At 44.9% G+C, this 24,903-nt stretch overlaps 12 protein-coding genes across 12 annotated transcripts; 6 read left to right on the top strand and 6 right to left on the bottom strand.

The window, feature by feature from the left end:
* The first annotated feature begins 39 nt into the window (after nt 1-39).
* K450DRAFT_238740 (uncharacterized protein) lies at nt 40-1,589 on the top strand. Its single transcript, XM_051588654.1, has 5 exons — nt 40-64; nt 233-260; nt 324-365; nt 598-816; nt 884-1,589. The coding sequence occupies exons 1-5, from the start codon at nt 62-64 to the stop codon at nt 1,483-1,485; spliced, it is 894 nt and encodes a 297-aa protein (XP_051445232.1). The 5' UTR covers nt 40-61; the 3' UTR covers nt 1,486-1,589.
* A 470-nt stretch (nt 1,590-2,059) lies between these two features.
* Nucleotides 2,060-4,036, top strand: K450DRAFT_209235 (uncharacterized protein). Its single transcript, XM_051584774.1, has 5 exons — nt 2,060-2,254; nt 2,331-2,389; nt 2,475-2,549; nt 2,618-3,235; nt 3,307-4,036. The coding sequence occupies exons 1-5, from the start codon at nt 2,160-2,162 to the stop codon at nt 4,005-4,007; spliced, it is 1,548 nt and encodes a 515-aa protein (XP_051445233.1). The 5' UTR covers nt 2,060-2,159; the 3' UTR covers nt 4,008-4,036.
* Nucleotides 4,037-5,740: 1,704 nt separating this feature from the next.
* K450DRAFT_238747 (uncharacterized protein) lies at nt 5,741-8,768 on the top strand. Its single transcript, XM_051588655.1, has 7 exons — nt 5,741-6,716; nt 6,774-6,890; nt 6,955-7,015; nt 7,101-7,538; nt 7,609-7,712; nt 7,779-7,885; nt 7,967-8,768. The coding sequence occupies exons 1-7, from the start codon at nt 5,916-5,918 to the stop codon at nt 8,532-8,534; spliced, it is 2,196 nt and encodes a 731-aa protein (XP_051445234.1). The 5' UTR covers nt 5,741-5,915; the 3' UTR covers nt 8,535-8,768.
* A 1,001-nt stretch (nt 8,769-9,769) lies between these two features.
* K450DRAFT_238756 (uncharacterized protein) lies at nt 9,770-11,339 on the top strand. Its single transcript, XM_051588656.1, has 2 exons — nt 9,770-10,681; nt 10,756-11,339. Exons 1-2 carry the CDS (start codon nt 9,881-9,883, stop codon nt 11,104-11,106), a joined length of 1,152 nt encoding a protein of 383 aa, XP_051445235.1. The 5' UTR covers nt 9,770-9,880; the 3' UTR covers nt 11,107-11,339.
* Nucleotide 11,340: 1 nt separating this feature from the next.
* Nucleotides 11,341-12,615, top strand: K450DRAFT_238757 (uncharacterized protein). The gene has a single exon (XM_051588657.1). The coding sequence runs from the start codon at nt 11,576-11,578 to the stop codon at nt 12,587-12,589; it is 1,014 nt and encodes a 337-aa protein (XP_051445236.1). The 5' UTR covers nt 11,341-11,575; the 3' UTR covers nt 12,590-12,615.
* Nucleotides 12,616-12,942: 327 nt separating this feature from the next.
* K450DRAFT_238759 (uncharacterized protein) lies at nt 12,943-13,850 on the top strand. The gene is made up of 2 exons (XM_051588658.1): nt 12,943-13,123; nt 13,428-13,850. The coding sequence occupies exons 1-2, from the start codon at nt 12,967-12,969 to the stop codon at nt 13,652-13,654; spliced, it is 384 nt and encodes a 127-aa protein (XP_051445237.1). The 5' UTR covers nt 12,943-12,966; the 3' UTR covers nt 13,655-13,850.
* A 3-nt stretch (nt 13,851-13,853) lies between these two features.
* On the bottom strand, nt 13,854-14,817 carry K450DRAFT_238762 (uncharacterized protein). The gene has a single exon (XM_051588659.1). The coding sequence runs from the start codon at nt 14,486-14,488 to the stop codon at nt 14,183-14,185; it is 306 nt and encodes a 101-aa protein (XP_051445238.1). The 5' UTR covers nt 14,489-14,817; the 3' UTR covers nt 13,854-14,182.
* A 44-nt stretch (nt 14,818-14,861) lies between these two features.
* K450DRAFT_238774 (uncharacterized protein) lies at nt 14,862-16,781 on the bottom strand. The gene is made up of 5 exons (XM_051588660.1): nt 16,245-16,781; nt 15,988-16,171; nt 15,740-15,914; nt 15,451-15,652; nt 14,862-15,354 (listed from the first exon to the last, which is right to left on the bottom strand). Exons 1-5 carry the CDS (start codon nt 16,614-16,616, stop codon nt 15,148-15,150), a joined length of 1,140 nt encoding a protein of 379 aa, XP_051445239.1. The 5' UTR covers nt 16,617-16,781; the 3' UTR covers nt 14,862-15,147.
* K450DRAFT_238783 (uncharacterized protein) lies at nt 16,739-19,001 on the bottom strand. The gene is made up of 6 exons (XM_051588661.1): nt 18,506-19,001; nt 18,343-18,432; nt 17,973-18,272; nt 17,587-17,903; nt 17,423-17,481; nt 16,739-17,345 (listed from the first exon to the last, which is right to left on the bottom strand). The coding sequence occupies exons 1-6, from the start codon at nt 18,900-18,902 to the stop codon at nt 16,916-16,918; spliced, it is 1,593 nt and encodes a 530-aa protein (XP_051445240.1). The 5' UTR covers nt 18,903-19,001; the 3' UTR covers nt 16,739-16,915.
* Nucleotides 18,972-20,226, bottom strand: K450DRAFT_238793 (uncharacterized protein). Its single transcript, XM_051588662.1, has 7 exons — nt 19,947-20,226; nt 19,854-19,888; nt 19,726-19,753; nt 19,612-19,667; nt 19,493-19,547; nt 19,189-19,344; nt 18,972-19,129 (listed from the first exon to the last, which is right to left on the bottom strand). Exons 1-7 carry the CDS (start codon nt 20,143-20,145, stop codon nt 19,050-19,052), a joined length of 609 nt encoding a protein of 202 aa, XP_051445241.1. The 5' UTR covers nt 20,146-20,226; the 3' UTR covers nt 18,972-19,049.
* K450DRAFT_49878 (uncharacterized protein) lies at nt 20,014-22,918 on the bottom strand. The gene is made up of 5 exons (XM_051593821.1): nt 22,503-22,918; nt 22,226-22,439; nt 22,007-22,152; nt 21,456-21,932; nt 20,014-21,382 (listed from the first exon to the last, which is right to left on the bottom strand). Exons 1-5 carry the CDS (start codon nt 22,887-22,889, stop codon nt 20,342-20,344), a joined length of 2,265 nt encoding a protein of 754 aa, XP_051445242.1. The 5' UTR covers nt 22,890-22,918; the 3' UTR covers nt 20,014-20,341.
* A 340-nt stretch (nt 22,919-23,258) lies between these two features.
* On the bottom strand, nt 23,259-24,676 carry K450DRAFT_173937 (uncharacterized protein; the record flags this gene model as incomplete). Its single annotated transcript, XM_051584188.1, has 3 exons — nt 23,259-23,766; nt 23,840-24,521; nt 24,589-24,676. 3 exons carry the CDS (start codon nt 24,674-24,676, stop codon nt 23,259-23,261), a joined length of 1,278 nt encoding a protein of 425 aa, XP_051445243.1.
* Between the last annotated feature and the right edge of the window lie 227 nt (nt 24,677-24,903).

Here is a 24,903-nt window from a genome sequence, read left to right on the forward strand (position 1 = left end):
AATGGTATATGCGATAGGATAGGCGAGATGATGGATCCCCCTTTTTTGAGCGTTAACAGTCATGGTATGTATTGTCCATCCATGCACTCTGAATCCTCACCCTCGATATTGGATGGATGGATATTTGATACCATGCGAACTTAAAGAACACAATACTAATTTTGTGCATTTCCAATTTTGAAATTGAACAACCTTTTTTCAATCGCCACCCACCATTCCGATCATGTAACAGCCATTCGTCAAGGAGCAAAAGAACAAGGGTAGGTCTCGTTGAACACCTTAAAGATACAATGATAGTTTTTGCTGACAATTCTTTATTTCAGCCTACTTCAAGCGTTTCCAAGTCAAGTACAGAAGAAGAAGAGGTAATTAGCGGGGAATGGTTCAATACAGCGGGAATTCGTTTGGCAGGTTCAGCAAAGAAACACACACACAAACCGATATAAGAGTGGGCGACAAATCAATTGCCATCCAACAAACCTGTATGCTTATATAACACAGCTGACTGCACCTATACGCCTCGCTTAGCAACCTCCCTACTCGCTCTCCATATCCCGCCCATAACTGACACCCAATTTTTCTTCTAATCATCTACAGAGGGAAAGACTGACTACTATGCTCGCAAGCGCTTGGTTGTTCAGGCTAAGAACAAGTACAACTCCCCCAAGTACAGACTTGTCGTCCGTTTCACCAACAGAGACATTATCTGCCAAGTCGTCTATGCTAAGCTCCAAGGTGACCATGTTCTCACCGCTGCTTACGCTCACGAGCTTCCCCGTTATGGCATTAAGGGTGGTTTGACCAACTGGGCTGCTGGTATGTAGTATCTTTTGTGGTGTGGAGACCTTTTGATTGCATGATGATAACTTTGATCCATCTTTAGCTTATGCTACCGGTCTCCTTGTTGCTCGCCGTACTCTCGCCAAGCTCGGTCTTGATGAAAAGTACGAGGGTGTCACCGAACCCGATGGTACTGTCTCCATGACCGAGGCTATCGAGGATGGACCTCGCCCCTTCAAGGCTTTCCTTGATGTCGGTCTCAAGCGTACCTCCACCGGTTCCCGTCTTTTCGGTGCCGTCAAGGGTGCCTCCGATGGTGGTATCTACATTCCCCACGGTGAGAACCGTTTCCCTGGTTTCGACATTGAGAGCAAGTCTCTTGATGCTGAACTTCTTCGCAACTACATCTATGGTATCCACGTTGCTGAGTACATGGAGTACCTCCAAGACGAAGATGAGGAGCGTTATAGAAAGCAATTCGCCACTTTCATTGCTGAGGGTATCACCTCTGATGAAGTCGAGGATATGTACACTGAGGCTCACGCCGCCATCCGTGAAGACCCTAGCGCTAAGCCCACCGAGAAGAAGAAGCCCGCTGCCGGCGAAAAGGTCAAGGCCTACAAGAAGCAGCGCCTTAACAAGAAGCAGCGTGATAACAAGGTTCTCCAGAAGAAGCTTGCCTGGGAAAAGAAGAACCTTGAATAAGTTTTTCCTTACTAGGCTGTCACAATGCCCCATGTATGATTTCCTCCTCTCTACACACTTTTCATCACCCCCAATAAAATGCATCTTTTGTAATACTCCACATGTTTATGTTATGAGTGGACCGACATAGTAGATTTAGCATCGTAAGCGCTACCAAAGATTCTGTGTGTCACAATGCCTTCACAGCAGCACGAGTGCTGCTTCTACGTCTACAGTACCTTTGAGTTTCATTTGCCTTCCGAGCTCTCGCTCTCAATTTCACCCCCACAGTAAGCTTCCCCGCAGCATTTACAGAATTGGACACATTAGCGGGCTGAAAAAATCTTGCGTGCGTGCGACAGATTTATTCCATTTTCAGTAGTCAGCCTTCTCGTAGTTCCCACCTTCTCCTTAGTTTACGGCCTCAGGCCGCTAGTTTCTTGCTGAAAAGAAGTCTCTACTGAAGCCGAAGAACACAATTTGCTGGTCTAATATCTGTGTAGTTAAAGTTTTTGCCATTCCGCCAGCGAAATACATGCCAAAAATACGTAGAATTTAAAATCCTGGTTTCTTTTTGATCTCGCCTTTGCTCCTCCTTTGCGTCACTGAAAGAAAGAAAACCTCACGGCCGCCTCCAAGTTTGGCATATTCTGCTTTTACCACATCCGCATTTTCAGTAAGACGACTTGAAAACAATGGCAACTCAAAATCTTGCCGCCGGCAAATCGAAAAGTGCCTTTTCAAAGGGCATGTTGACCATGTACTTCTATACTGCCGTTGCTATGGTCAAGTAAGTTCACGTTAGCTCTTTCAGCATTGACTCATGAAGTAAAAATGTCTTACCGGCTTTTCTTTTCACCTCTTAGCTCGGGCTGTAACGGTTATGATGGAAGTTTGATGGGATCTATCAACGCCATGGCTCAATGTTAGTAATACGTATAAATTTTCCACTTGGCGCCCACTCGCTCCAACCTTATCCGTTAACCCCGATTAATTGACCTCTATCACAGACAACGGATACTTCAATCGTTATGACAACTGTGCTGTTGTTGTAGATGGTGCAAGCAGCCCCTGCGGTCCTAGTGGTATGAGCCATCCTATCATGCAGCTTACATTTACGAATCAACTTGATATTCATCTCTATCCTTATTAGATTCTATTACTGGTCTCATCATGTCTATCAACAGTGTTGGTACCATCTTGGCTACGCCAGTTTCCGGCTATCTTTGCGATAAATACGGCCGCCGCATGGCCATGGGAATTGGATCCGCTCTCATCATTGTTGCTGCTATTTTACAATCCGCTGCTGTTCATGTTGCCATGATTTGCATTGGCCGTTTCCTTCTTGGTTTCGGTTCAGCCATTAGCCGTGTCGCAAGTCCTACTCTTATTACTGAAATGGCCCCAGCTAGAATGCGTGGAAGATTGACTGGTACCTACAACTGCTTCTGGTATGCTGGTTCTTTGATTGCTGCCGGTGTCACCTACGGTACTCTGTCTATGCCCTCCACTGGTTCTTTCCGTATTCCTCTTGCTCTCCAAGCTTTGCCTTCTCTTGTCAACTTGTCCCTTATCTGGTTTATCTCTGAATCGCCACGCTGGCTCGTTGCGAACAACAGAGAAGAGGAAGCCTGGAAATTGCTGGTCAAATTGCACGCTGACGGTGATGAATCGGACCCTGTTGTTAAGGCTGAATTCGAAGAAATCACTCAGACCATTGAGGAAGAGAAAAAGATCCAGAGATCCAGCTGGCATGAGTTAATTGCTACTCGTGAGTACAGAAAACATGCATTTATGTTTCATTTGGCTGCCACTTCCATTTTCTAACTCCACTCAAAATAGCTGGTAACCGTTACCGTATGATGCTCAATATCTGCATTGGTTTATTCGGTCAATGGTCTGGTAACAACTTGGTCGCCTACTATCTTCCTCGTGTATTGTCCGAAGCTGGTATTACCAATACCCATACCCAACTTTTGATCAACATCATCGTTAACATTTGGAACTTCTTCTGTGCCATTACCGGTACAATCTTGATTGATTATCTCGGTCGTCGTCCTATGGTCATCTTCGCCACTGGTATGGCTACTCTCTGGTTGATGATGTTGTGTATCTTTACCGCCATTTATGGTGGAACCGGAGAACAAGGTATCACTATGGTTGCCTTTGTCTTCTTGTTCTATGGTTTGTTCTCCTCTGGATGGACTCCCATGCAAGCTTTATACCCCGTCGAAGTTCTCTCATACCCTATGCGTGCCAATGGTATGGCTGCCAACGCTTTCTTCGCCAACATTGCTCAGTTCGTCAATCAATTCGCTACTCCTGTTGCTATGACCAATATCGGATGGAGATTCTACATCGTCTACGTTGTTTGGGACGCTTTTGAATTGTTCGTCGTTAGCAAATACTTTGTTGAAACCAAGGGTCGTACTTTGGAAGATCTGGATCATATCTTCAACAAGACTTCCCCTCACGACGTTGAGTATGCTGAAAAGCCTGCTTCTATCTCTGAAGATGGTGAGCGCAATCCTGAAAAGATTTGAAATCTTTAGTGCTACCTGTATTATTGTCCCATACCGTCCACCTTTCAATAATTTGTACTTTCTAACTCTCCTATATATTTTTGATTGGGACAAATAATAACAAAAATTTATACATACTCTACGGTATATAACTGGTGATGATAAGGCAAGAGTGTTTTCACGTATCTAAAAGAACTGTTCGTGAATGACAATGGCATGGTTGCGATAACACTTGATGAAAGAGTACCTTTCTTCTGTATATGTATTCATGTGATCCAAGATCAACTGTAAAAAAAAAAAAAAAAAAAAATTGGCGATATTAGAAGAGTCTCGGGAAGACAATGAGACCTTCTGGAAGTCTATGTAACATATGTGGCGCATCCACCAAACCGACGCCATTGTACACAAAATTCCCGTTGCACCACCTACGTGGGAATGTTTGACGTGGTTCACTACAGCTGAGGTGGTTTGCTTTGATTAGATCTTACTTCACCTTTTTGATTGAGAAGCCAGTCCGAGGCAAAAAATGACGATAGTCCTATCAGAAATAAACCATTTATGTCTGATGTATTCAACCGGCGTAAAGATCGTGAGATAGATCAGCGTGAGTCTCGAATGTGCCTACGAGTCAATGGTTGACTCATACGAGCATGAAAAGTAAAGATATTACAGCTGTGACGAACGGTATATATGTGCACATGTTATGTATACTAATAAACCAGGAACTATCAAGCACGTTTTGCTTCTGGCCAGCCGTAGTTGAGCTGAGGTATGCTGCACTCTACATGTTTTGTAAAGGCTCGCATTAGTAATGTTCCAAACATCGTAAATCGTCAATTTTTGTTATCTCAACAGAAGTGATTGAAGAAATTATGTAGTGTACCCAAGTACAATTTTTTTATCACTGCGTTTCTTAAAAGTGCATTATCTTTTCTTTCCGTACTGCTTCAATTATCACCACAACAAAAAACTGATCATCATTGCTCTGCTCATCCATTACTCTATAAATAAACCTGATCGAGTTCTCACCCCTCCTTCTTACCTTTATAGCCAATTTTCAATGCGCCAATCGCAGATTGGATCCTCCTTTCATGTAAATTTCCCATGTTTAAGGGCTGAAATAGTAAACTTTGCAATCTTGTCTTTAAATGGACTTATTCATGTCTTTTCTAGTGCTTTAACAGTAAAGTGACTTGATGCGTATTCATTTTCCTGCGACATCTGAGGCAGCATATTATGCATCATGAAACTCTCTCCCATCATCGATATGTACTGCATATCCGTTTGACGTCAAGTGAAGGAGTGTCACAAATGAGCTTTTGATCATCAGCTGTTGTAGTAGCCGTCCTACAGTAAGTAGTTCAGACATTTTCTGAAATTTGCGAATGCAGGTGTTGGGGATAAGCTAATCGAGCAGCCAAACATTGAGGGAGAAAAGGGCCGGTAACGCTAACCAAATATTAAAGATAGCTATCAGGGTGTGTTTATCACGCAAGCTGGGCTTCGTTTCTTTACTTCAAATCTTGAGTTGCTAGTATAGCATACCAACCATAAGATCATCGGTTATTCTCATGTCACTGACCTGAGTTACCGTATACGTGACCCTACCACCTACGTACGCTTCTTTTTTTTTTTCCATGTGCTACAAAGTAGCTTGGCTCATTGGATAATGATATCACCTGATTGGCCTCCAGGCAAGCCTGTGCACAGGCCGGGTGACAAACGTCCTGCTCAGGGCCAGGATGGAAACGAGGTTCCAGTTGAAGAAAGGATGACCATAAGATAAGAAATAGAGGTAAGAAGGCTGGTTCTACCTTAGTTCAAGGCATTTTATTCTCTAAAGCTTCCAAAAAGCACTACGCAACATCAGACTAAGCGTAGAATTTTCCTCTCATTCTGTTTGTTCAAGTCCCGCGTTGGGCCCAAAAAATGACGACCTGCCTGAGCGAATTATTTAAGGCAAGTTTCAGGACCTTTCAAACACACCGCTCATCCTGCCAAGTACAAGGTATGGATAACTACCAGCAACCGACCCCAGGCTACTATGGGCAGCAACCCAATCCCGGAGACAATCCGGTGCCGCAATTCAATCAGCTCTCCATCAACACCCAACGACCTAATCCACAGCAAATCGACATGCAACATCGGCCAAGCCAGGTTGTGTGTGGACCCCTTTTAAGATACGAAAAGATAGACTATGATCAACGATTGTGGCGTGGATCGTGCTTGATTGTGTCTAATGACACTATGCCTCCAACCATACGAGCGATTGTGGCCAGCGCAGACGATTCTACCCCTTCTTCTACGCTTGATTTCCACGGTACCTGTCTGGACAGCTTCCGAAACCAATATCAATTCTGGCGGTTTCAACTTGATATACCCCTCAAGGAATACCACCAGATCGTCACCTACACTGCGTCCTGTTTTGACAAGTTAGATATCTTCAGCTTTCACCTCAGTGCGATTCAAGAGTCGATGCGCTGGGCTTTCCATTCTTGCAATGGATTTTCTGATATTAGCCAGGAATTAAAGGACAAGTTCGGTGAAAAGACCGCTCCAATGTGGGCGGACCTCTTGGAGCGTCATGACACCATGCCATTTCATATATTAATCGGTGGAGGTGATCAGCTGTATCAGGATCGAATGTTGAAAGAGGAGTTTATGAACCCATGGTTGGAGGAAAAAGATCCTAAGAAAAGATTGGCAATGCAATGTTTACCTCCTATGCGGGTAAGTTGTTATGAATAGCCACTAAGAATCGGAGTCACAGCTAATCTGGCTTTATAGGATGGATTGGAAAACTTTTTCTTCTCCAATTACGTCAAATGCTTTGGACAAGAAGGCAGTCCTGTTGTAGCTAGAGCTTTCGCATCTATCCCTTCTGTTAATATGTGGGATGATCATGTAAGTGTGAGTGATGATGAGCGTGCCGAGGAGATCTAGCCTAACTAGATGTTTCACCCTCAAGGATATCATTGATGGATATGGTAGCTATCCAGCTGATATGCAACAAGCAGAAGTGTTCCAAGGTAAAAATTCTTGAAGTTCATCCAATGGGGCGTGTGCGTTTTTTCACACTTTTTTAATTCGAACTAATCGGATCGCCCTCTGCAGTTTTATTTGCCAATGCCAGTCGGTTCTATTACCTTTTCCAGCAACATACAACAGCTAAACTGGCACCTCAATTTGGTATGATCCCCGGTTCTAAACCGAGTGCCAATAGCATTGTCACTACATTGGGTCCAGATGTAGCAGTTTTAAGCTTAGACTGCAGAGGAGAGCGCACAAAGTATGATATCTGTAACCCATTAACCTACGATCGGATTTTCAAGGCACTATACGATCTACCTTTTACCGTCAAGCACCTGGTTCTTGTGACTGGTGTTCCGTTGATCTATCCTAGACTGACCTTGTTCGAAAAGGCTATGGAAGGTGCTGCTGGGTTCAACATGGCCCAGCTGGTGGGAAAAACAGGTGCTCTGGGTGAACTCATCAGCGGTCAACTGAACAAATGGAATGGAGATCCTGAGCTTTTGGATGATATGAATGATCGTAAGTGGCACCCTCTCCCAATGGTGGTGGTTATTAATTGGCATGCTCAAACCTTTTTTTATTCAATTAGACTGGACCGCTGGTTGCCATGAAGTGGAAAGGAAAAAGCTTATTTCGCGGCTTCAAAGATATGCCAGAGATTGTTCAGTTCGAGTGTCCTTCATTGCTGGCGATGTAAGACTTTTCTCAAATTATATGTGGGCAATGGGGGCATACCACTCACCCTTGTTATCAATCCAGGTTCACTGCTGTGCAGCGGGCAAACTATACTCTAAAGACATGCGACTCAAGGAAGAAGGAGATCCTCATCTCATGTTCCAAATCGTTTCTAGTGCTATTGTAAATATGTGAGTGGCTGCGTGTCTTAAACGAGGATCCAATTAGGCCATTTTGTTCTAAACAAATCCATACACATCTCCCCACCCCAGTCCTCCACCACAAGCATTATTGGCCATTCTGAACCAGAACTCGTCGCCCATCTCCTTTAATGGCAACACAGAGGAGAAAATGTTTAATATCTTTAAACGATCGCCTAATGGCAACAAACGACAAAAGAATACAAAGTTGATGGGTATGCGGAATTACTGTGCAGCCTACTATGATCCAGCTACTGGCAAGATGAATTTCTGGATTCAAGCTGAAGTCAGAGTTGGCGTCAAGGGCACGATGGGATATTTATTGGATGTTCCCAAGCTCGTGTTTGGGCCCAGAGGAGGTCTTATCCATCATCTGGCCCAAACTGCTCCTGTTTTACCACTATCTCCATCGGCAGTCCGAGACCCGTCTGCAAATAATAACCCTCTCCCGCCACCACCTAAGGATAGACCTGCCCCTCCACCTCCAATGCCACCTCGACCCGACTCCAATTACTCTCCTAGCTATCCTCCATCCATCAATAATGCCAATAGCCCATCTCGTCCAGTTGGTGGGTTTGCCTTGCCCTCATCACAGCCATCCAATTTCGGAGGAGGTTTCGTTCGACCACCTGGTTACTGAGTATAGTAAAGTGGACAGAATGGTGTGGGAGGTTATAGTTAATAAACAATTATTTGGGCAGAGTAGCAAAAATTACAAGGGAAAAAAAAAACAAGAGAGAGAGGGGAAACTCTTACAATGCAAGCATGCTGGCGCATCGGGTATGACTATAAAAGAATAAGCGGAAAGATCAGAGTGTGCTGGTTTGACCTGTCCTCCTGCAGATATATGTGCATGGGAAACTCGACCCTTGTCATCAATGTTGTTACTGGCCGTCCACTCACTTCTCATGGGTGGGTGGGATTTTTATCCGCCATGTGAAATAACATGCGCAGCCAGCCAGCCAGCTTGGTGGAAAAAAAAAAAAAAATTAAAATTGGCACAATAAAAATTTGGGGAGCATACGGTGGTGCGCGTGTGTGGTATTGACAAAGTCAGAGTCATGAAAATGAGGATTTAAGAATCTCTGTTGACCCCGTGGCTTTTCCTCAAGGTGAGGCAAGGATGGGCCTCGATTTGGAGAGAACCTTGGCGATCTCAATCCATTGTAACGTCTTGTTCCACCTAGAATTTATTCTATCGTCTCTATAAAATCCGCCGCTGTAAGGAACGAACCAAACAAATGGTAAAGCACTGAATAATTAGACTACTTTAACAGCATGTCAAATAAAAAAAAATATTGTTGTTTGACGGAGCCAATATTTGGAGCAGAACTCTCTGAAGGTGACATTTACAATGGCCACTATATATTTTCATTTTAGCATGGGAGGGATCGGAAAGGGAAGCACCGATGATGTGAAAAAGTCACAGGGACAAATTCAGCTCATTGCTTTTTCTTTCATTTGAGCATGAGTTGCAAAGATAAGCAAACGTGATCGTCCTGTTGACAAACCTGCTGCTGTTCATAAGAGCTGCTTTATATAATAGACTCCCATTTGATGAAAGAATGCTCTTCCGTTTTATTTTCTCTACTCACTGTCGACCTATACGCACGACTTGACCATTTTTTCAACCCAATTTTTTTTAATTTGCACTGGTTCAGGTATGGTTCAATCTTTCTTTTGAATACCATGGGAAGGGGTCGACGACGATCATCATCATGAAGAACATGAGAGAGTGAATGCCAACATCTCCCTGAATCCATATGAAGAGACGATCACTCATAAGGAGGGAAGCAGCATATTCGGACAGAACAACAAATCCTAAAAAAATAAAAAAAATAAGACTGCGTTGTCACTTCCGGAAAAAATTATGTATATAATATATAACTGTTACGTTAAACTTGGCATTTATTTTTCTTTTCCATCATCCACTTACACACTTTAACTCCCACTTGCTTAGAACGCATAATTTAATACTCTGCAACCATGGCCATCGCTATTTCGCAGCAACACCACCCTACCTCTCAGCTTATACATTTGCAGTCACCGAAAACGTGTTCAATTGCCAAGAAGAAGCAAGTCATGAAGGTTGAACCAATATGTGAACTGCCTATTACCCCACCTACGACTCCATCTCCCATGGAGGATGATAATGAAATTTTACCGGTAGCCAAGCTTGAACCTATTAAGAAGACGAGCGCGACCTCCGACATCCCAGTATCAGCACAACAGCTTCAACACCATCATCTGAATGCAGACTTTGCTGCACAGTACACGCTTGGCCAAGAACTTGGAAGTGGCGGTTACGGGTTTGTGGTTTCAGCCTTGCAGCATACCACTGGACGCGAAGTGGCCGTCAAGTTCATTTTTCGTGAAAAGATCCCTGCCAACAAATGGGCTCACGACCCCAAGCTTGGCGTAATCCCCATGGAAATCTATATATTACGACACGTTCATCATCGCAACATTATAGAGTACATCGATTGCTTTCAGGACGGAAGGTTTTTCTATTTGGTTATGGAACTGCATGGTACGGGATGGTCCAAAAACAAATTGTCACAAGTGGCCGATGCCACGTCCAGACAAACTGCGCCACGGTCAAGTCTAATGTCTCGGCGATCATCATGTGACCTATTTGAATGTATTGAGCAACATCAAAAGTTCACCGAGGATCAAGCTCGTAGGATCGTCAAGCAGATCGTGGATTGCATCAAGTACTTGTATTCGAGAGGAATATGTCATCGAGACCTAAAAGATGAGAATATTGTCATTGATGAAAATTTTGAGGTAAGCATGACTCAAAATGAGAGGTGGATGATCTTTTAATGATGCATGAATTAACACCTCAAAAAATTTCTCAGGTCAAATTGATAGATTTCGGATCAGCCGTCGTATTTCCACGTCAGCGAAATCACTTGTTCGATCGGTTTTACGGAACAGTCTCATTTGCCTCTCCAGAGATCCTGATGGGCAATCCTTATCGCGCCGAGCCAGCCGAAGTATGGTCTTTGGGTATTCTCCTCTATACCATTCTTTACGGCGAGGTGCCGTTCAATGATCCTATGCATGCTATATCGAGACCCTTCACCACTCCTAAACTACAAAGCTCCCATGAGTGTATGCATTTGTTAGAGTGGATGCTTGCCAAGCATCCTGACCATCGTGCTCGAATTTCCCAAGTGGCGAAACATCCTTGGCTTAGCCAAGAGTGAGCCCCCTGTATACACTTACCCTTATGTACATATCTATGTTTGTTGTTGTTCTTTCCACCCTGGAATGACTGACTGCTTACTGTATACCGCTTTGAATTTCTTTGGAATTCATCATTTTTCTTCTACATAGCCCTTTCTTTCATATCGTTACTCAGTCCTTGGTTGACTCGAATGTACACAGTAATTACGCCTTCTTTTGAATATACCTTGTTTTTCAACTATTAGCCATACTGCTCCGTTTGAGACAAAACGGTTGTTCTGCCTAAAAATGGGCTGTACAACCGTCGCTAAACGGTGACATATACGAGTGACATAGACATCTTTTGGCTGACAAACCCATGGTAACAACATAAAACGGTCTGCCAATCAGTAAGACATTTCTTAACGTTGCTCTACAACACTTTTCTTTTTAGAAAAGAAAAAAAAAATCTTGGTTCTATCTCGAACGCCCTTTTCCAAACACATTACCATGTCAAACCAGGCTATCGCATTTGCCGCAGCAGGTCCTGCTTCGGTACTCAAGGTGGCCTCCATCCCAAGAGAGAGCCCAACCGGATGGGATATCTTGGTGAAAAACTTCGCTGTGTCTGTCAACCCTGTAGACACGAAAGTACGGTCCATCAACCCAGGGTGGTCGCAGTCGGTTCGAGTGCTGGGATACGACGCGGCAGGCATAGTGGAAGAGATCGGGCCCAAGGCCACTGACCTGTTCAAGAAGGGAGACCATGTGTGGTACGCTGGGCTGTCGACTCGCAACGGGTCCAATTCAGAGTTCACGCTGGTGGATGGCCGCACTGTGGGAAAAAAGCCCAAATCGCTCGATTGGACGGTGGCGGCAGCGTTCCCTTTGGTCTCCTTAACGGCGTATGAGTTGATGATCGAAAAGATGGCCATCCAAAAAGGGGACCCCGGCAACTTGCTCATTGTCAATGCAGCCGGAGGAGTTGGCTCCATGGCCCTTCAACTTGCCACCAGCGTGCTTGGTATCAAGAATGTGGTGGCCACGGCGTCGCGGAAGGAAACCATTGAATGGGTGAAGAAGCTCGGAGCAACCCATGTTATAAACCATCGTGAACCGCTCGGCCCACAAGTCGAAAAACTCGGCTTTCCCATCAAGAACGTGCTTTTGTTCTTTGACCCTGATGCTTACATTCCTCAGGTCATACCGTTTATTCAGCCTTTCGGCAAGATCGGTTCCATTTTAGCGCCACAAAAAGCCAATTTCTTAACCGGCCACAGGAAGAGCCTCACCTTGTACCTGGAAAGCATGTTTGCCAAATCTGAATTTGGCATGGATGAGGAGTCTCAAGGCAAGATACTCGATGAGGTGGCGGATCTCGTTGACGGTGGCCTCATCCAATCCATTGTGTCTGAAGCCTATCCCTACAATGTTGAGAACCTGCAGAATGCGCATAAGAAGCTGGAAGCCGGTGCTGTGGTAGGCAAGATTGTCTTGACTATAAACGAGAATTCTTTCAAATAATAAAAAAAAGTCATTCTTAATGTGCACTGGGTTAACGTAAGGGTTGGGAGGAGCGGGGGATATGGCTGGGTTGTATCCAAGCAAATTATTAATAATTCAAAAACATAGCTATGTCTTTGAAGCATGACAAAGCGTTCTAACCAATAGGCCAGTGCATCAATGCATTCCAAATACAATGTTAAAATAGAATCCAGTTATCAATGAGCGGATGGAACCCCTGTCAGCTCAAGGCAGCCGTCTCTGCTTGCAGTGGAAGACATCCGAAATTATGACTCTGGTTTGGGAGGGAAAAAGCCAGTCACAGGGTGTTTGCTCTTGAAGGCAGGCCAATTTTTTTTTCTTTCACTTTCTCATTCCATTATACACATTCCGTCAACATGTCATACTCTAGAGTCGACGGCAAGGATACCATTATTTTTGTTGAACCTGAAGAACACAAGGAGGAAACCAGCCCCTCTACGGAATCACAAGCTGAAGAAGGTCAAGCTGCAGCCTTCGACCCAGAGACGGGTGAAATCAACTGGGATTGTCCCTGTAAGTATTCTCATGATTGGCCATTACCGTAGTGTCACACTGGAATACGTCTTGAAACGGCCATGGAATACAACTATGTGAAAAACGCACGAAGGGGTTGGGATGGGAGAATTGAACTCTTAACATGCATATCCGCTGGGCTGGCGGGTCGTGCCTCTCGACGTAACCCTATCACCAAGTTGTACCTCGCGTAATACACCGACACCAGCCATCAATTGTACCATGTTCCTGTAATTCAAGGCACCTCTTACTTTGATATGTGGCAGATGACTAATGTGTTTATAATCCCCGCCTTGTTGCATAGGTCTAGGAGGAATGGCTCAAGGCCCGTGCGGCGAGCAATTCAAGGAATCATTTTCATGCTTTGTTTACTCTACTGCTGAACCCAAGGGCGTCGACTGCGTAGAAGCATTTAGATCTATGCAGGACTGTTTCAGACAACACCCTGATGTCTACGGCAACGAGATTGACGATGATGATGATGAAGAGGAGGAGGAGGATGTCGCTAAGAAGGAAGAGGAGACAGCTTAAATGACTGTGTTTACCAAAAGAGACAATAATAAACTTGTAGATTATAGAATGTCGAGGAAAAAATGTCTGACTTGGGTTGGTATCAGGGATTTTTTTTTTCTCATCCTTCTTGTCAGACACGACTCCGCGGCACCCCATTGGCCAGGTACGACAATTGGATGCATACCTATTAAGTATAATATCATCATCATCATCAAACGGATTTAGTCCATCTGAAAGCACGCTTGCGTATGGGAGGCGTGCACTAGTGTCGTCTGATATTCATACACACCGAAAAAAAAAAACAAACCTCTCTCCTCGAGGCTTGTGCGTAATGATAAATGATCTGATCCTTAGGCTAAGCCAAATAAGAAAAAAAAAGTTATATTAAGCGACTGGGGAAATAACACACCGTCAAGTATATGTCTATTGCATGGTACTACTATGGTACATAATAAAGCTGGTTAAAGGTACAAATGGTCAGCTTTCTTAAGGGACCATTAAAGGGGGGAGGTTGGTTAAGGGTATATGAAATTGAGATGGGAAAGATCACAAGGAGTGTGACTTGGATGGCGAAGCATGGGTTGCAAATCTTCGCTTAGCAAGCGACCATATATCCTTAATTTTTGAATGAGATGGAGGCGAAGAAGACGACTCATTGTGATGGGCCGCCATTCCTTCCTTGGTTTTGGACAATTCGACGATTTCAGATAGTGAACAGGAGCTGCTTGGAGTCATTGCATCGGATGAGAGCGAATGTGGTGAGCTAGGGCAGTCGGTGGTAGGATTGGAAAGGGAACGCTGCTGGAAGAAGCATTCCTTGAAGCGAGAGCAAGGTGGTTGATTGGATTCCATGTGGGTGAGTAATCAAAAGTTGAGAGAGTAGAAGAGAGAGAGGCGTTCTGAGTCAAAAGTTTGTAAAATGATGTGAGCCTATTTATTTGAACCCACCCCTCACCTGTTTGCAGTCAAGAAAATACCAGCCAACTAGGTTCTTCTTTTTTGCTATATGGAAAAACTCAGTTACCAACTTTTGTAAGTGCTTTGTTTGGGAACAAGCCCAAAACCAACATGACTAAGTCCTTCCATTTTCTTCAGAAGGCCGAGCGAGTGTGCTTTAAATAATCAAGTGGGCTGGGCATGCCATAAGCTGGCTTATACCACTTTGCTCACTTGCTGGGCCGCTCCCCATCTATTTCACCATCTGAAACAGATGAAATTGGTTGGGCAAACAGTTCATTGTTCGCAAATGGCTGATGTTGAAAATGGCACACGTGAGGTTTCACTACTTGGAAACCATGGCAGTTCTCCTATTTTTCTGCAATGCATATAGAAGCTTCTAAATTAAACAATGAAAACAAAAAAAGGGGGTTAGGTACCTTTTTGCTCGTAGTCACCGCTTGGCAAACACCATGTTGATGGAAGTTATTTTAAGATACGCTTCTGTGGGATAAATTTTATTTGTGCAAGGATCTCCAGCCAGCCAAACCAATGGTAATGATGCCACGCTATAACTACACGTCCGACAAAGCTTGTCTCCAGTCTTGTTTCAGATCATCCAATTCCTCCAAACCCACACTAACGCGTACTAGACGGTCGTCGATTTCGGGATCGTACTGGTAGCGCCATTCGGCAAGCGACTCTACACCTCCCAAAGATGTAGCTGCATGGAAGAGTTTGAGACGGAACGGAAGTCTCTGCGCTGCTGTCTTGGATGTCAACTACGTAGCGTGTCAGGTTAGTTTCGCAAAATGGGGTATCAAATTTTTTTTTTTTTTTCACATCGGTAAAGCGGACATTGTCATTTAGAAACATACCAAAACACTGAACGTCGCTCCAAACCCGCCAGGATATTGTCGTTGGATATCCCATTTGACCTTCTGAATGCTAGCATGCTTGACGGCGTAGATGGCATTAGCAGGAATACCATCATGCGCCTTGCCGTCTGAGGCTTGATTCAACCATGCCACCAAACTTGCTGTTGTTTGCGATTGGTGCGTGACTCGCAGCTTCAGAGTTCTGTAAACAAAAGAATTCCACATTAGTTTCAGCCCTTTGACTCTCGAACTTTGTGCGCTGGCTTCTAAATGCCCATAACCAACTTGCCTCAAAGAGCGTAATAGCAGCCAGGCTTCCAGTGATCCAAGCACCGAGCCGAGGACATTGCGGTCACTCCGCAGCAGGTCAGCTTCTTTCTCCGATTTAACCACCAATACGCCTCCCAGGGCGTCGGAATGACCCGCAAAATACTTGGTAGCGGAATGCTGCACAATATCCGCGCCTGCATGAGAAGACTCTGGGTTGTTAGTAACAGCATGGACATTGGCTTGGAATGGAGGAAATGGTGACTTTACCAAGCTCAATGGCCCAGGTCAAAGGGGGCGGGGCAAATGTAGAATCAACAAGCACGGTTGCGCCAACTTTATGAGCGCGTTCAGTGTAAGCTAAAATATCATAGACTTCGCCTGTAGGATTCAAGGGGGATTCCAGCCACACCAGATCGCCCTTTTGCAATTCAGCGTCCAGGTCAATAATGGCCTGGAAAAAACACCGCATTCAACTCAGTCACCCGTATTCATTTGAAAAATACCATACACCGCGAACTACTTACAATGTCGCGATGGCGCTTGTATACTTCAATGAATCCGTGCGTACCATGATATCCGCCGCCTATGGCAATGCGATTGGGACGAATATGCAGCAAGGCAGCAAATCCGGACGATAAACCTGAAGAGTACGTTACAGCATAGCCCTTGTTCAGCGTCCCCAGCACAAGCTCGACACGATCTCTAGTGGCCGTAGAGTATCGACTGTAGATAAGACCGTTGCCATCGGCAGGCTGTTGGTCGGGATCGGGCTGCGAATAGGTGGTAGACACATGGATAGCCGGCGCGATGTCGCTGGTTTTCGACAGGAAATCATCGGCATGAATGGATAAGCTTGCAAAACCAAGTAGGCTAGGGTCAGCGTCTAAATGAACCATGGATGATAGAAAAAAAGGTTCTAGAGGCACAGGCGATGCTGATTTCTCACACCAGTTTATGTAGAAAAGTGGCGGGTCTCACGGGATAAGCGAATATTTGAGTTTGATGACATGCTATCACCGAATTGTGCCTTCGTGTTGAAAATGGCGACTGTTTAAACGTGCTCCACTCACGTACCGCAGTGACTCAAGAGAACGAACTTATTTACGTGAATATCATCTACGTACTGCCAATGTAATATGCTGATATATAGATTACATATAATAAAAAAAAAAAAAAGTTACGCCATAAATATACTCTACTTGGCCAGCTCATTAAAAGCGGCGACCACTACGGTATCCTCATAGATCTCCTTGGGATCCTTGTACAGCTTGAATACACCTTCGCGCATACCCTCGCTAACCTTGGCGATACGCTGGTTAAATAATTCCACTCTGGTAAGCTGTGGAACATTGGGGTCATTCGACGCTTCTTGCACCGGAGGTTGTTCCGTGTTCGTGACCGCATCTACGGCACTGTTGGAAATATGAGCTTCGCCAGTCACGGTTGCATGCAAACCAATGGCCTCACGGAGAGACTCCAGATACACCTTTTTGGTGCCTTTGGTAGCAGCTTCCTTCTTCGCTTGCTCTGCTGCGAGATCGGCCTTTGCCGCTCGCTCGCTGGTAACGTCGTGAATAAATACTTTGACAATTCGATCAGGGAATTGCTGATATACTTTCTGGTAGCTAGTGTAAGGTCAATGTAATGAATATGAAGTGTTCAAATAAGCATAAGAGCAAAGGCGGATATGGATTAAACTTACACTTCTGGATCCAATTCACCAGTGTCTCCAACAAGAATGAATTTACGATTGGGGAAATCCTAGAAAGTATTGTAAGAACAATCCAACGTTAGACGATGGCCCGAGGACATACGTAACCATGCTTGGCATACATTGTATGCTATGCTCCCATCAACTCTACTTACGTTCATAATTTGGGGTATAACTTCCAGCTTGTGGGCACCGGGTGTTCCTCTAATGGTACCAATAACATCATTGCGGTCGATGATGCGCAAATGAGCCGAGCCGGGTGGGAAGTTGAACTTGGCAAAGAAGTCAGAAAGCATTGGGAACAACTGCCATGGGCCGTTGGACACATAATGGACATGAGCGCCCAAACCAGCCCATTGTCGATACAGCTCAGACATACCATCGACCTCCCTCGTAGGGTTCAAAAAGGTGTTTTCGAGAATAACTTCACGGCCGTCAGGGATATCTGTGATCTTGATAGTATCATCAATATCTGAGCAGGTAAAAATACTATGAGCATGGGTAGCGTCGTACAAAGAATTTGTTGTCATTCATTACTTACCACTGACAATGGAAATGCCGTGCTCAGAAATTAAATCCACCACGCCGTATGAAGGAAATGCAAGTTGTTCATAGACGGTTTGTATCTTGAGCACTTTGCCTGCCTCTTCCTTGATTGTATTGGCGCTGACGGTCAATTCCGAAGTAAAATGACCGGTTTCTCCCGTACTGACTTTGACACCATCGTCTTCCACGTTTTCAGCCGTGAGTTGGTTGCCAAATTCAGGGCCCTCAAGTGTGAAAGCTTGGCCTAAAGCGGGTACGAATCCCACCGTTCGGATAGCAAGCTCGATGTTTCGAACTATAAACCAAAAAAGATAAAATTCAGTGGAAAGCAAGGCAATCCATTTGCCGATGGACGGGTGGCTTACTGGTGGTGGTGAAAAACATCTTGCTACGCTCTTGAAGCCTTTTGTCTTCTTCTGAATCGCTTGTCACATGTGCAATTCGACGAGCAGCGGCTAGGAAGGGAAAAAAGTATCCATATTTAGCTTCAGCCATGAAACGCGGAGCAAACCCAAGCGACGACGTTACCCATTAAAAAGCTTTCCATCCGGCTCTTTGGCGGATCGGCATAGAGCCATCCAGCAACACTGATTTTCCAGTGCAGCTGGTCGTCGATAGTGGTGGGTACTCCATACGTCGGGAAAAGCATGCACTGCTGTCTGGGTTCTTGGGCTTCCTGACCCAACATTTGGGTCATGGCATCCGATCCCACCATCTTATGTGCCCCCATTCCAACCATGCCAACGTCGTCAGCGATCTTGTGTTCACTGGTTCCCTCGATGGACGTACGAGGAATGCCGTCGCTAGATTGGTTTGATTGAGACAGTTTCTTAGTGACAGCGTCAACCATGGTTTCAGCGGTGTTTTCAATTGATTGGCCCAAGGTCTCAGGGGCAGAACCCTCTACTGGCTTATCGGCGGTCATGATTAAATTAGAGAGGGCAAGAAGCTGAAAGGTATTTATGTGCAAAGCCAGAAAAAAAAAAGAACTTTTTATAGGTAAATGGTATGAGTGTAACGTGAGCACATAACAGCGATGAGTGTCCTATGACAATGTCATACAGTGCAAGTCCTAGTTGTTGCCAATGACTCGACTACCAGCACCAGTACCTTCACGGTACATATGTTGATCCCAGATGTAAACGCCCAATCCTACAATACGTGACGAGTCAGTGTACGGCTTCTATAAAACAAAATCTGCATTCCCTTACCTTCGCCAACACGGTTGAGTTGAGTGACCATATCCGCCAACTTCTTGATGGCTTGTACTTGTTCTTCCAGGTACTTGCCTTCGATGAAATCAGTCAGTTGAGGATCATCGTTGCCATCAGCCAACTTGTGCAGGTTGAGAAGAGACTTGTTGACATCTGAATGGAAAAACACGACGATTAATACTTGATTCAGAGAGAGGGCAAGGGGCCACATGGTAGGAACCATGCAGACGAGCCAATCTGCGAGGACAACAATTTTTTTTTTTTTTTTTTGTTGTCGTTTGGGTTCTGCAGTGTACTTTACCTTTCTCCAATTGAAGAGCAGATTCGACAGCGTTCTTGGCAGATTTCCATTCAGTCTACACGGAGGATGTTAGAGAGTCTGGAACCTGAAGATAACAGCCTTGAAACAGAACCACTTACCTCGGGAGCCTGAAGGGCACGAAGAATGACACGTCCACCGCGCATGTTTTGGTAGTCTGGACCATATCGGCTTAGTCAACGTCACCCAAATATGCAACAAAGCAAGGTACTCACCGATCAAATGTTGAGCGTGTTCGCGTTCCTATATCATGTCATGAAGACAAAGCATAAAAATTTTTTTTTTTTTCTTTAGACAATGTTGTCGGTGAGAAAAGTACGTGTTACAGTATTCATATCTTTACCTCCTCAGCGGACTCGCGGAAATACTTTTCAAGACCTAAAGCACGACATGAGACGATCGGATCGGATCTTCGGACATGCGATCGCTGACTTACCTGGAAGAGCAACAGTAGTATGCTGGGCCCAAGCAGCCATACTAAGATAAACCTGACTGGCCTGCAGTTCAGTGTTAATCTGCTGGTTGATGGCCTCCTCAGAAGAAGTAGAGAAATTTTGCTTGGCTAGAGACATGGTAGTAACGAGCAAAAGAAGAGTGGGGAGTTTTTGGAAAAATACGTTCAAAGGAAATTCCATCTTTTGGCGTTCAACCGGCGCCTTTATGGCCCTCTGGGAATTGGAACACCGCTCCACGCCTTTGATAAAAAGCACACCCACACACATCGTGATGTTTCACCCATCATGTATATTTGCCAACCAATGAGGGAAAAGGGGGAAACAAAGGGGGGGGGGATTGCTTTTACAGTATGTATGAAAGAATGACAGGACAACATCACTGTTCAATTGCCTCAGCATAGGTGGGTAGTCGTTCGTCTAGTCTAGGGTCAGTGGCCCAAATTCTCTCAAATCCTTCGTCGGCGGTAGGGTCGCCAGTCCAGCTGAACGTCCCTTGGCTTCCTCTTCGGCTCGTGCCCTGTTGGCGGACGTATCGTAAAAATTGAGCAGGGATATCGGCTAAAACATCTCGAGCCAGTAATACTCCACTTTCTGCCGATCCTGTGCTTATCACATCGCCAAGCTCGCCATGCCCAAATGCAGCAGACGTGGACGCTGATCGTCCACGCTGCTTACTTTTGTCGGGGTTCAGGGCGGCATACTTTCGAAATTCCACAAATTTGACAGTGTCACTGGCAGATTCGATGGTTTTCATCAGTTGGAAATTAGCCGCTCCAACCCCAATAATAACCACACAGAGTGGCAATTCTTTTGACATCTCCTTGACTTTTTGCGTCGCCGATTCAAAGTCCGCCGCCTGTCCATCGGTGAGGATGACCAAAATATGGTATATGTGTCGCTTGCCGGTTGAAGGGTCCGTCGATGCCAGCAAAGAAGGGCGACGAGGTATAGTCGTGGTTGAGGGACGACGGGTGGTCGCGTCGTAAACGTCATTCAGGTCACCACCGCCCCACTCGGCTGATTGCAATTGGTCGTTCTGGCGGTCTACCCAAGTCATAGAGGCTCGTACCCGTGCTTCAATCTCTTCCAGTAAAGGTGTAAACATGGTTGGGTACGAAAATTGGATTTGCTCTCGGACCGGTATAGCAAACCGTTTGACATAATCTTTTTTTCCATCACCACCAAGGATATCTTGTATCTCGGATTCGGGTAACGTGAATTGTTCGGGTAAAGGATGTACCAAGTTACGATAAGCCTTGATGACTTCGTCAATGGAGGAATAGTGCGGATTGGCCCAATCGGAATTGAGAGGGAAGCAGTGCGATACCTCTATCCGAGAGAAGTCATCTTCCTCCATCTTGTTACTGCCAAGTTTGGCGCCAAATCCATATACCGGTATTTCTCGGTTTGAATTATACTGAAAGTAGATATGGAGGTATTTACATCGTGTGTATAGCAAAAGAAAATAAATAAATAAAAAACATGCTTACATGGAGGAGAATGTCACCAACAGAGCGGATAGCGTCTTCATAGGCATTCAGGTGATGTTGGTCTCGTTCGTCAACGTAATGCAAGCTGGCTTTTTCCACCAAGTCGTTGGAAGCGGAGAAGTCGATGGCCAGACTCAGTTCAATGTCAGTAGACCCACTTTGTATGTAGTCGAGAAACGTAGGTTCCCGATGTAACTCGCATGTGAGCACCTTGATGTAACCCGGTGTCCTATGTCGTCTGTTTGATTCCATTCGGAGGGATTTCGTTGGTCCACGCGGTGGTGTCGTCGTAGGCCGTAAACTATCCGTCGAGCGGCGGCCGAGAGCGTTCAATTGTGATCGTTTGGTGGAAAGTAGTTTCCTAAGCGACGTTTCAAGGGTCCCAATCAGACTGGGCTCATTGTCGCTGTTCCAATCATACACTTCGATGGTTAACGGCAAGTCCATATTGCCATTACACAACTCTTTCATATTAATCTAGTGTCATTGTCAGATATGTGGCATTGATAAAAAAAATGGGAAAAGGGGTTACGGTGAAGGTCAATACTAACCCTGTGTTTCATAAACTTGACATGGGCAACGTTTTTATGATACTCGCTAGTGTAAACTCGAACATAGCCTCCGCCTTCAGTAGTCCGTCGGCTAATGACGTAGAAAGGGTCGGATTTTCCAAAGACGTCCATACTCTCCAGTTGGACTAAAGAAGATTAGGAGCTCGTTAGTTTAAGGTACATGGTGGGTTTTGTGAAAAAAAAAAAAAGGACAAATACCTCCACTCAGCTGGAGTGTCACAGTGCATTCAACATCTTGAATTTTTTCGCAGGCAATGTTGACCATGCCTCGAGATGGCTGCATCTTGCCCTTGCATATGGGGCATAGCTTTAACCTTGACATGTTTTGGATGGTTAACGAGTGAGTGGAAAGGTGATGGAGTACATGCAGCCAAGTGCTATTGCATTCATTGCAAACGACTCCGTCCGGGTCCTGGAGACAACCACCAAAGTCAGCAACATAAAGAAAGACGGTTGTATCTGAAAGAAAACTTACCTTGGTCAAAGGCGCAGATAAAGTTCCTCCAGGTGAAGTGACGAGAGCATGAGACGAGAAGATAACGCATCCGATTAACCGTTGGTTGGAAAGGTCGCCAGCTCCATTGTCTGTATCATAAACATCCGCCCTCATAAGTGAATTATATTTGAAAAAGTAGTCCATAGTGATGGCTTTGGAAAACACAGGGTTGTCGCCTGTCCCAACGTCTGTTTGAGCTCGAACTCTCCATTTCCCGGTGAGAGGGTCATAGAAATGTAGCTGGATGATAATTTGATTGGGAGTGCGAGCAAAGCGGCGAGCTGTGCGTCGAGTGGCAAGATTGGCGCATGAAAAATGAAGAGCTATCTGTGGGGGTTCGGGAGTCAGAGGAGGTTTGGCATCCATTCTTGCCGATGGAATATGAAGAAAGCTATTGAAAAGATAAACTTTTCGCTTGAGCCATTTGTTCCTGCTTTGAGGTTCCGATTGTCACACTTGGCAGTCTTGTGCTGAGTCAGAAACAGTGAGTGGCCTGCCATTTCAGAAGTTTTTATTTGCTTCAATGTATGTACAAAAAAGAGAAGAGAACAAAAACGGCTGGTGAAGAAGTTATATAAAGAAAAAAAAAAAATTAGGTCTACATGGTATAACTTGTTGTACGAGAGAAACTGGTTACAAGGTATTTTTTTTTGGGGCTATTTCTTGGGTTGCATGGGCAGAATAGGGGCAGTGCCTCTGAGAAGGAAAGGAAGGCAGGGGTGGGATCATATTAACTTATCGCTGGCTAGTCAGTGCGTCCGCTTGTTGTTGGGACCAGAAGACATCATGTAGGCGATAGACATAGCCTGAGAACGTTGAGGCTTCGGTACCAATGAATAGACGACCTCGACTGGCGATGGTGGCATCTATTAATGGTATCAAATACTTTTTCATGGGCGTTCCGTCATGCGCATTGGTTGCATTGGATAACGCATTCCAAGCTGGTTGGTTTAATTTGGTGCTGAAGCTGTCGATAGTAAAAGTACACGGAAAACTTGAGTACAGTATAGCAAAATCAGGATTGCTGCTTGGATGGGGAGCGTCGGTGGCCATGTAAATGATGGTAACGTTTCGAGTCTTGGCTAGAGTGAGACATTGTTCAAATTGAGGATCTTTGGGTATGATGGCTAGTTGTTCTTGAAGGGAAGGCACTTCGGGATGTTTATCGATGGACAGCGTTATTTGGGTTACAGCATTTTGTACGTTTCGCGGCAAAGCTTGAACAAACCATCCATCACCAGATCTAAATATCAGCAGTAATGAGTTAATCCATCGTCTTATGCAAAACTACCAAAAAGCCATGAATGCCGTTTTACCTAATATGAAGACCGATAAATGCTCCTGGTCCGCCAAGGCTATGCAAAAAATTGTCAGCTACTTCAGTGACCACCGGGTGACGATATACGATGGAGCGCTGCAGTTTTCTTAAAAATTCATAGTGTTCAGGTCGTCGAATGGGCATTTTACCCGAACCAAAGAGAGAACCAAAATGAATGAGTTTTTGTGGAAACTCTCGCATTTGGTATATATCCAGACTGGCTAGATATTTTCCCAGTCGCTCGGATTGATGAGGTGTGTCAAATATACGCCAGTTATACCGGGTTTCGTCTTTGAAAAAAAGGATGTCGCCATCTACGTAGGACCCATTATCTTGATTATCGGCACCAGCTCGAGAAATATCCAAGTGCTTTTCCATCCATTCATACGACATATCATCTCTTGAAACAATGCGAACATGTTGCTTAGCCCAGTCCAGATCAAAAATTTCATCGAATGGCATCATAGTGTAGCGACTTGGCTCGGGGCACTCGACACCGTAGCGTTCAAGCTCAGCATCGTGTTGGATGCAAGCTTGGGCAGGTGAATGGGTGACGTCTCTCAATTGATGTTCAATATGAAGTTTATCGAACAGAGACCATCCGAAAGGTTGACCGAATAAGGCTCTTGGCAACAGCAATGTTCGATTCAAATACCAGGCTAATAATATGGCGTTTTCCACTGCAGCGGGAAGGTTAGGCAAAAACAAATAAATGTATCATCAAAGGAAGATCATCGACTATATTACCTTGAATTAATTGGTTCTGGAACCCGCTGTGTGTGAAGAAAGCCAAATACTGTTCGTCGACTGAGACCGGCTCCTCTACGGGATGCATTGGCTTTGGTGAAGAGATGTGTTGCCCGAGCTCTTCGTACGTTGGATTAGATGTACGTATCCACAAAACGGTGTATCCCAATAAGCAGCACGCTATGAATGCGATGATCAAGGGCATCCTCCTTCGGACGGCCATTGTGTTGTGAATGGGTGAATATTTTTTTAAAGGTGATGAAGATTACAGGTGGTTAAAGGTAGGTAAGGTGTGGCTTGCAAATTAAAGAGGGA

This window comes from Umbelopsis ramanniana, assembly GCF_025399195.1.
Source record: "Umbelopsis ramanniana AG unplaced genomic scaffold K450scaffold_23, whole genome shotgun sequence".
NCBI classification, from domain to species: domain Eukaryota; kingdom Fungi; phylum Mucoromycota; class Umbelopsidomycetes; order Umbelopsidales; family Umbelopsidaceae; genus Umbelopsis; species Umbelopsis ramanniana.

Excerpts from the sequence above, each read along its gene's own strand:
- K450DRAFT_238740 (XM_051588654.1), top strand. Across the intron at positions 261-323 it reads CAAGGAGCAAAAGAACAAGG|CCTACTTCAAGCGTTTCCAA; the intron begins GTAGGTCTCGTT and ends TCTTTATTTCAG. Across the intron at positions 817-883 it reads TTTGACCAACTGGGCTGCTG|CTTATGCTACCGGTCTCCTT; the intron begins GTATGTAGTATC and ends ATCCATCTTTAG.
- K450DRAFT_209235 (XM_051584774.1), top strand. The coding sequence starts at position 2,160 with ATGGCAACTCAAAATCTTGCCGCCGGCAAATCGAAAAGTGCCTTTTCA. Across the intron at positions 2,255-2,330 it reads ACTGCCGTTGCTATGGTCAA|CTCGGGCTGTAACGGTTATG; the intron begins GTAAGTTCACGT and ends TTCACCTCTTAG. Across the intron at positions 2,550-2,617 it reads CAGCCCCTGCGGTCCTAGTG|ATTCTATTACTGGTCTCATC; the intron begins GTATGAGCCATC and ends TATCCTTATTAG.
- K450DRAFT_238747 (XM_051588655.1), top strand. The coding sequence starts at position 5,916 with ATGACGACCTGCCTGAGCGAATTATTTAAGGCAAGTTTCAGGACCTTT. Across the intron at positions 6,717-6,773 it reads AATGTTTACCTCCTATGCGG|GATGGATTGGAAAACTTTTT; the intron begins GTAAGTTGTTAT and ends CTGGCTTTATAG. Across the intron at positions 7,886-7,966 it reads TCTAGTGCTATTGTAAATAT|TCCTCCACCACAAGCATTAT; the intron begins GTGAGTGGCTGC and ends TCCCCACCCCAG.
- K450DRAFT_238756 (XM_051588656.1), top strand. The coding sequence starts at position 9,881 with ATGGCCATCGCTATTTCGCAGCAACACCACCCTACCTCTCAGCTTATA. Across the intron at positions 10,682-10,755 it reads TCATTGATGAAAATTTTGAG|GTCAAATTGATAGATTTCGG; the intron begins GTAAGCATGACT and ends AAAATTTCTCAG.
- K450DRAFT_238757 (XM_051588657.1), top strand. The coding sequence starts at position 11,576 with ATGTCAAACCAGGCTATCGCATTTGCCGCAGCAGGTCCTGCTTCGGTA.
- K450DRAFT_238759 (XM_051588658.1), top strand. The coding sequence starts at position 12,967 with ATGTCATACTCTAGAGTCGACGGCAAGGATACCATTATTTTTGTTGAA. Across the intron at positions 13,124-13,427 it reads AATCAACTGGGATTGTCCCT|GTCTAGGAGGAATGGCTCAA; the intron begins GTAAGTATTCTC and ends CTTGTTGCATAG.
- K450DRAFT_238762 (XM_051588659.1), bottom strand. The coding sequence starts at position 14,488 with ATGGAATCCAATCAACCACCTTGCTCTCGCTTCAAGGAATGCTTCTTC.
- K450DRAFT_238774 (XM_051588660.1), bottom strand. The coding sequence starts at position 16,616 with ATGGTTCATTTAGACGCTGACCCTAGCCTACTTGGTTTTGCAAGCTTA. Across the intron at positions 15,653-15,739 it reads CTGCTATTACGCTCTTTGAG|AACTCTGAAGCTGCGAGTCA; the intron begins GCAAGTTGGTTA and ends TTTTGTTTACAG. Across the intron at positions 15,355-15,450 it reads GAGCGACGTTCAGTGTTTTG|TTGACATCCAAGACAGCAGC; the intron begins GTATGTTTCTAA and ends CACGCTACGTAG.
- K450DRAFT_238783 (XM_051588661.1), bottom strand. The coding sequence starts at position 18,902 with ATGACCGCCGATAAGCCAGTAGAGGGTTCTGCCCCTGAGACCTTGGGC. Across the intron at positions 18,273-18,342 it reads GATGTTTTTCACCACCACCA|TTCGAAACATCGAGCTTGCT; the intron begins GTAAGCCACCCG and ends TTTGGTTTATAG. Across the intron at positions 17,904-17,972 it reads CGGCATTTCCATTGTCAGTG|ATATTGATGATACTATCAAG; the intron begins GTAAGTAATGAA and ends TTACCTGCTCAG.
- K450DRAFT_238793 (XM_051588662.1), bottom strand. The coding sequence starts at position 20,145 with ATGGAATTTCCTTTGAACGTATTTTTCCAAAAACTCCCCACTCTTCTT. Across the intron at positions 19,668-19,725 it reads ACACGCTCAACATTTGATCG|ACTACCAAAACATGCGCGGT; the intron begins GTGAGTACCTTG and ends GATATGGTCCAG. Across the intron at positions 19,548-19,611 it reads GTGCCCTTCAGGCTCCCGAG|ACTGAATGGAAATCTGCCAA; the intron begins GTAAGTGGTTCT and ends TCCTCCGTGTAG.
- K450DRAFT_49878 (XM_051593821.1), bottom strand. The coding sequence starts at position 22,889 with ATGGATGCCAAACCTCCTCTGACTCCCGAACCCCCACAGATAGCTCTT. Across the intron at positions 21,933-22,006 it reads TCAAGTTTATGAAACACAGG|ATTAATATGAAAGAGTTGTG; the intron begins GTTAGTATTGAC and ends CAATGACACTAG. Across the intron at positions 21,383-21,455 it reads TTGGTGACATTCTCCTCCAT|TATAATTCAAACCGAGAAAT; the intron begins GTAAGCATGTTT and ends ATCTACTTTCAG.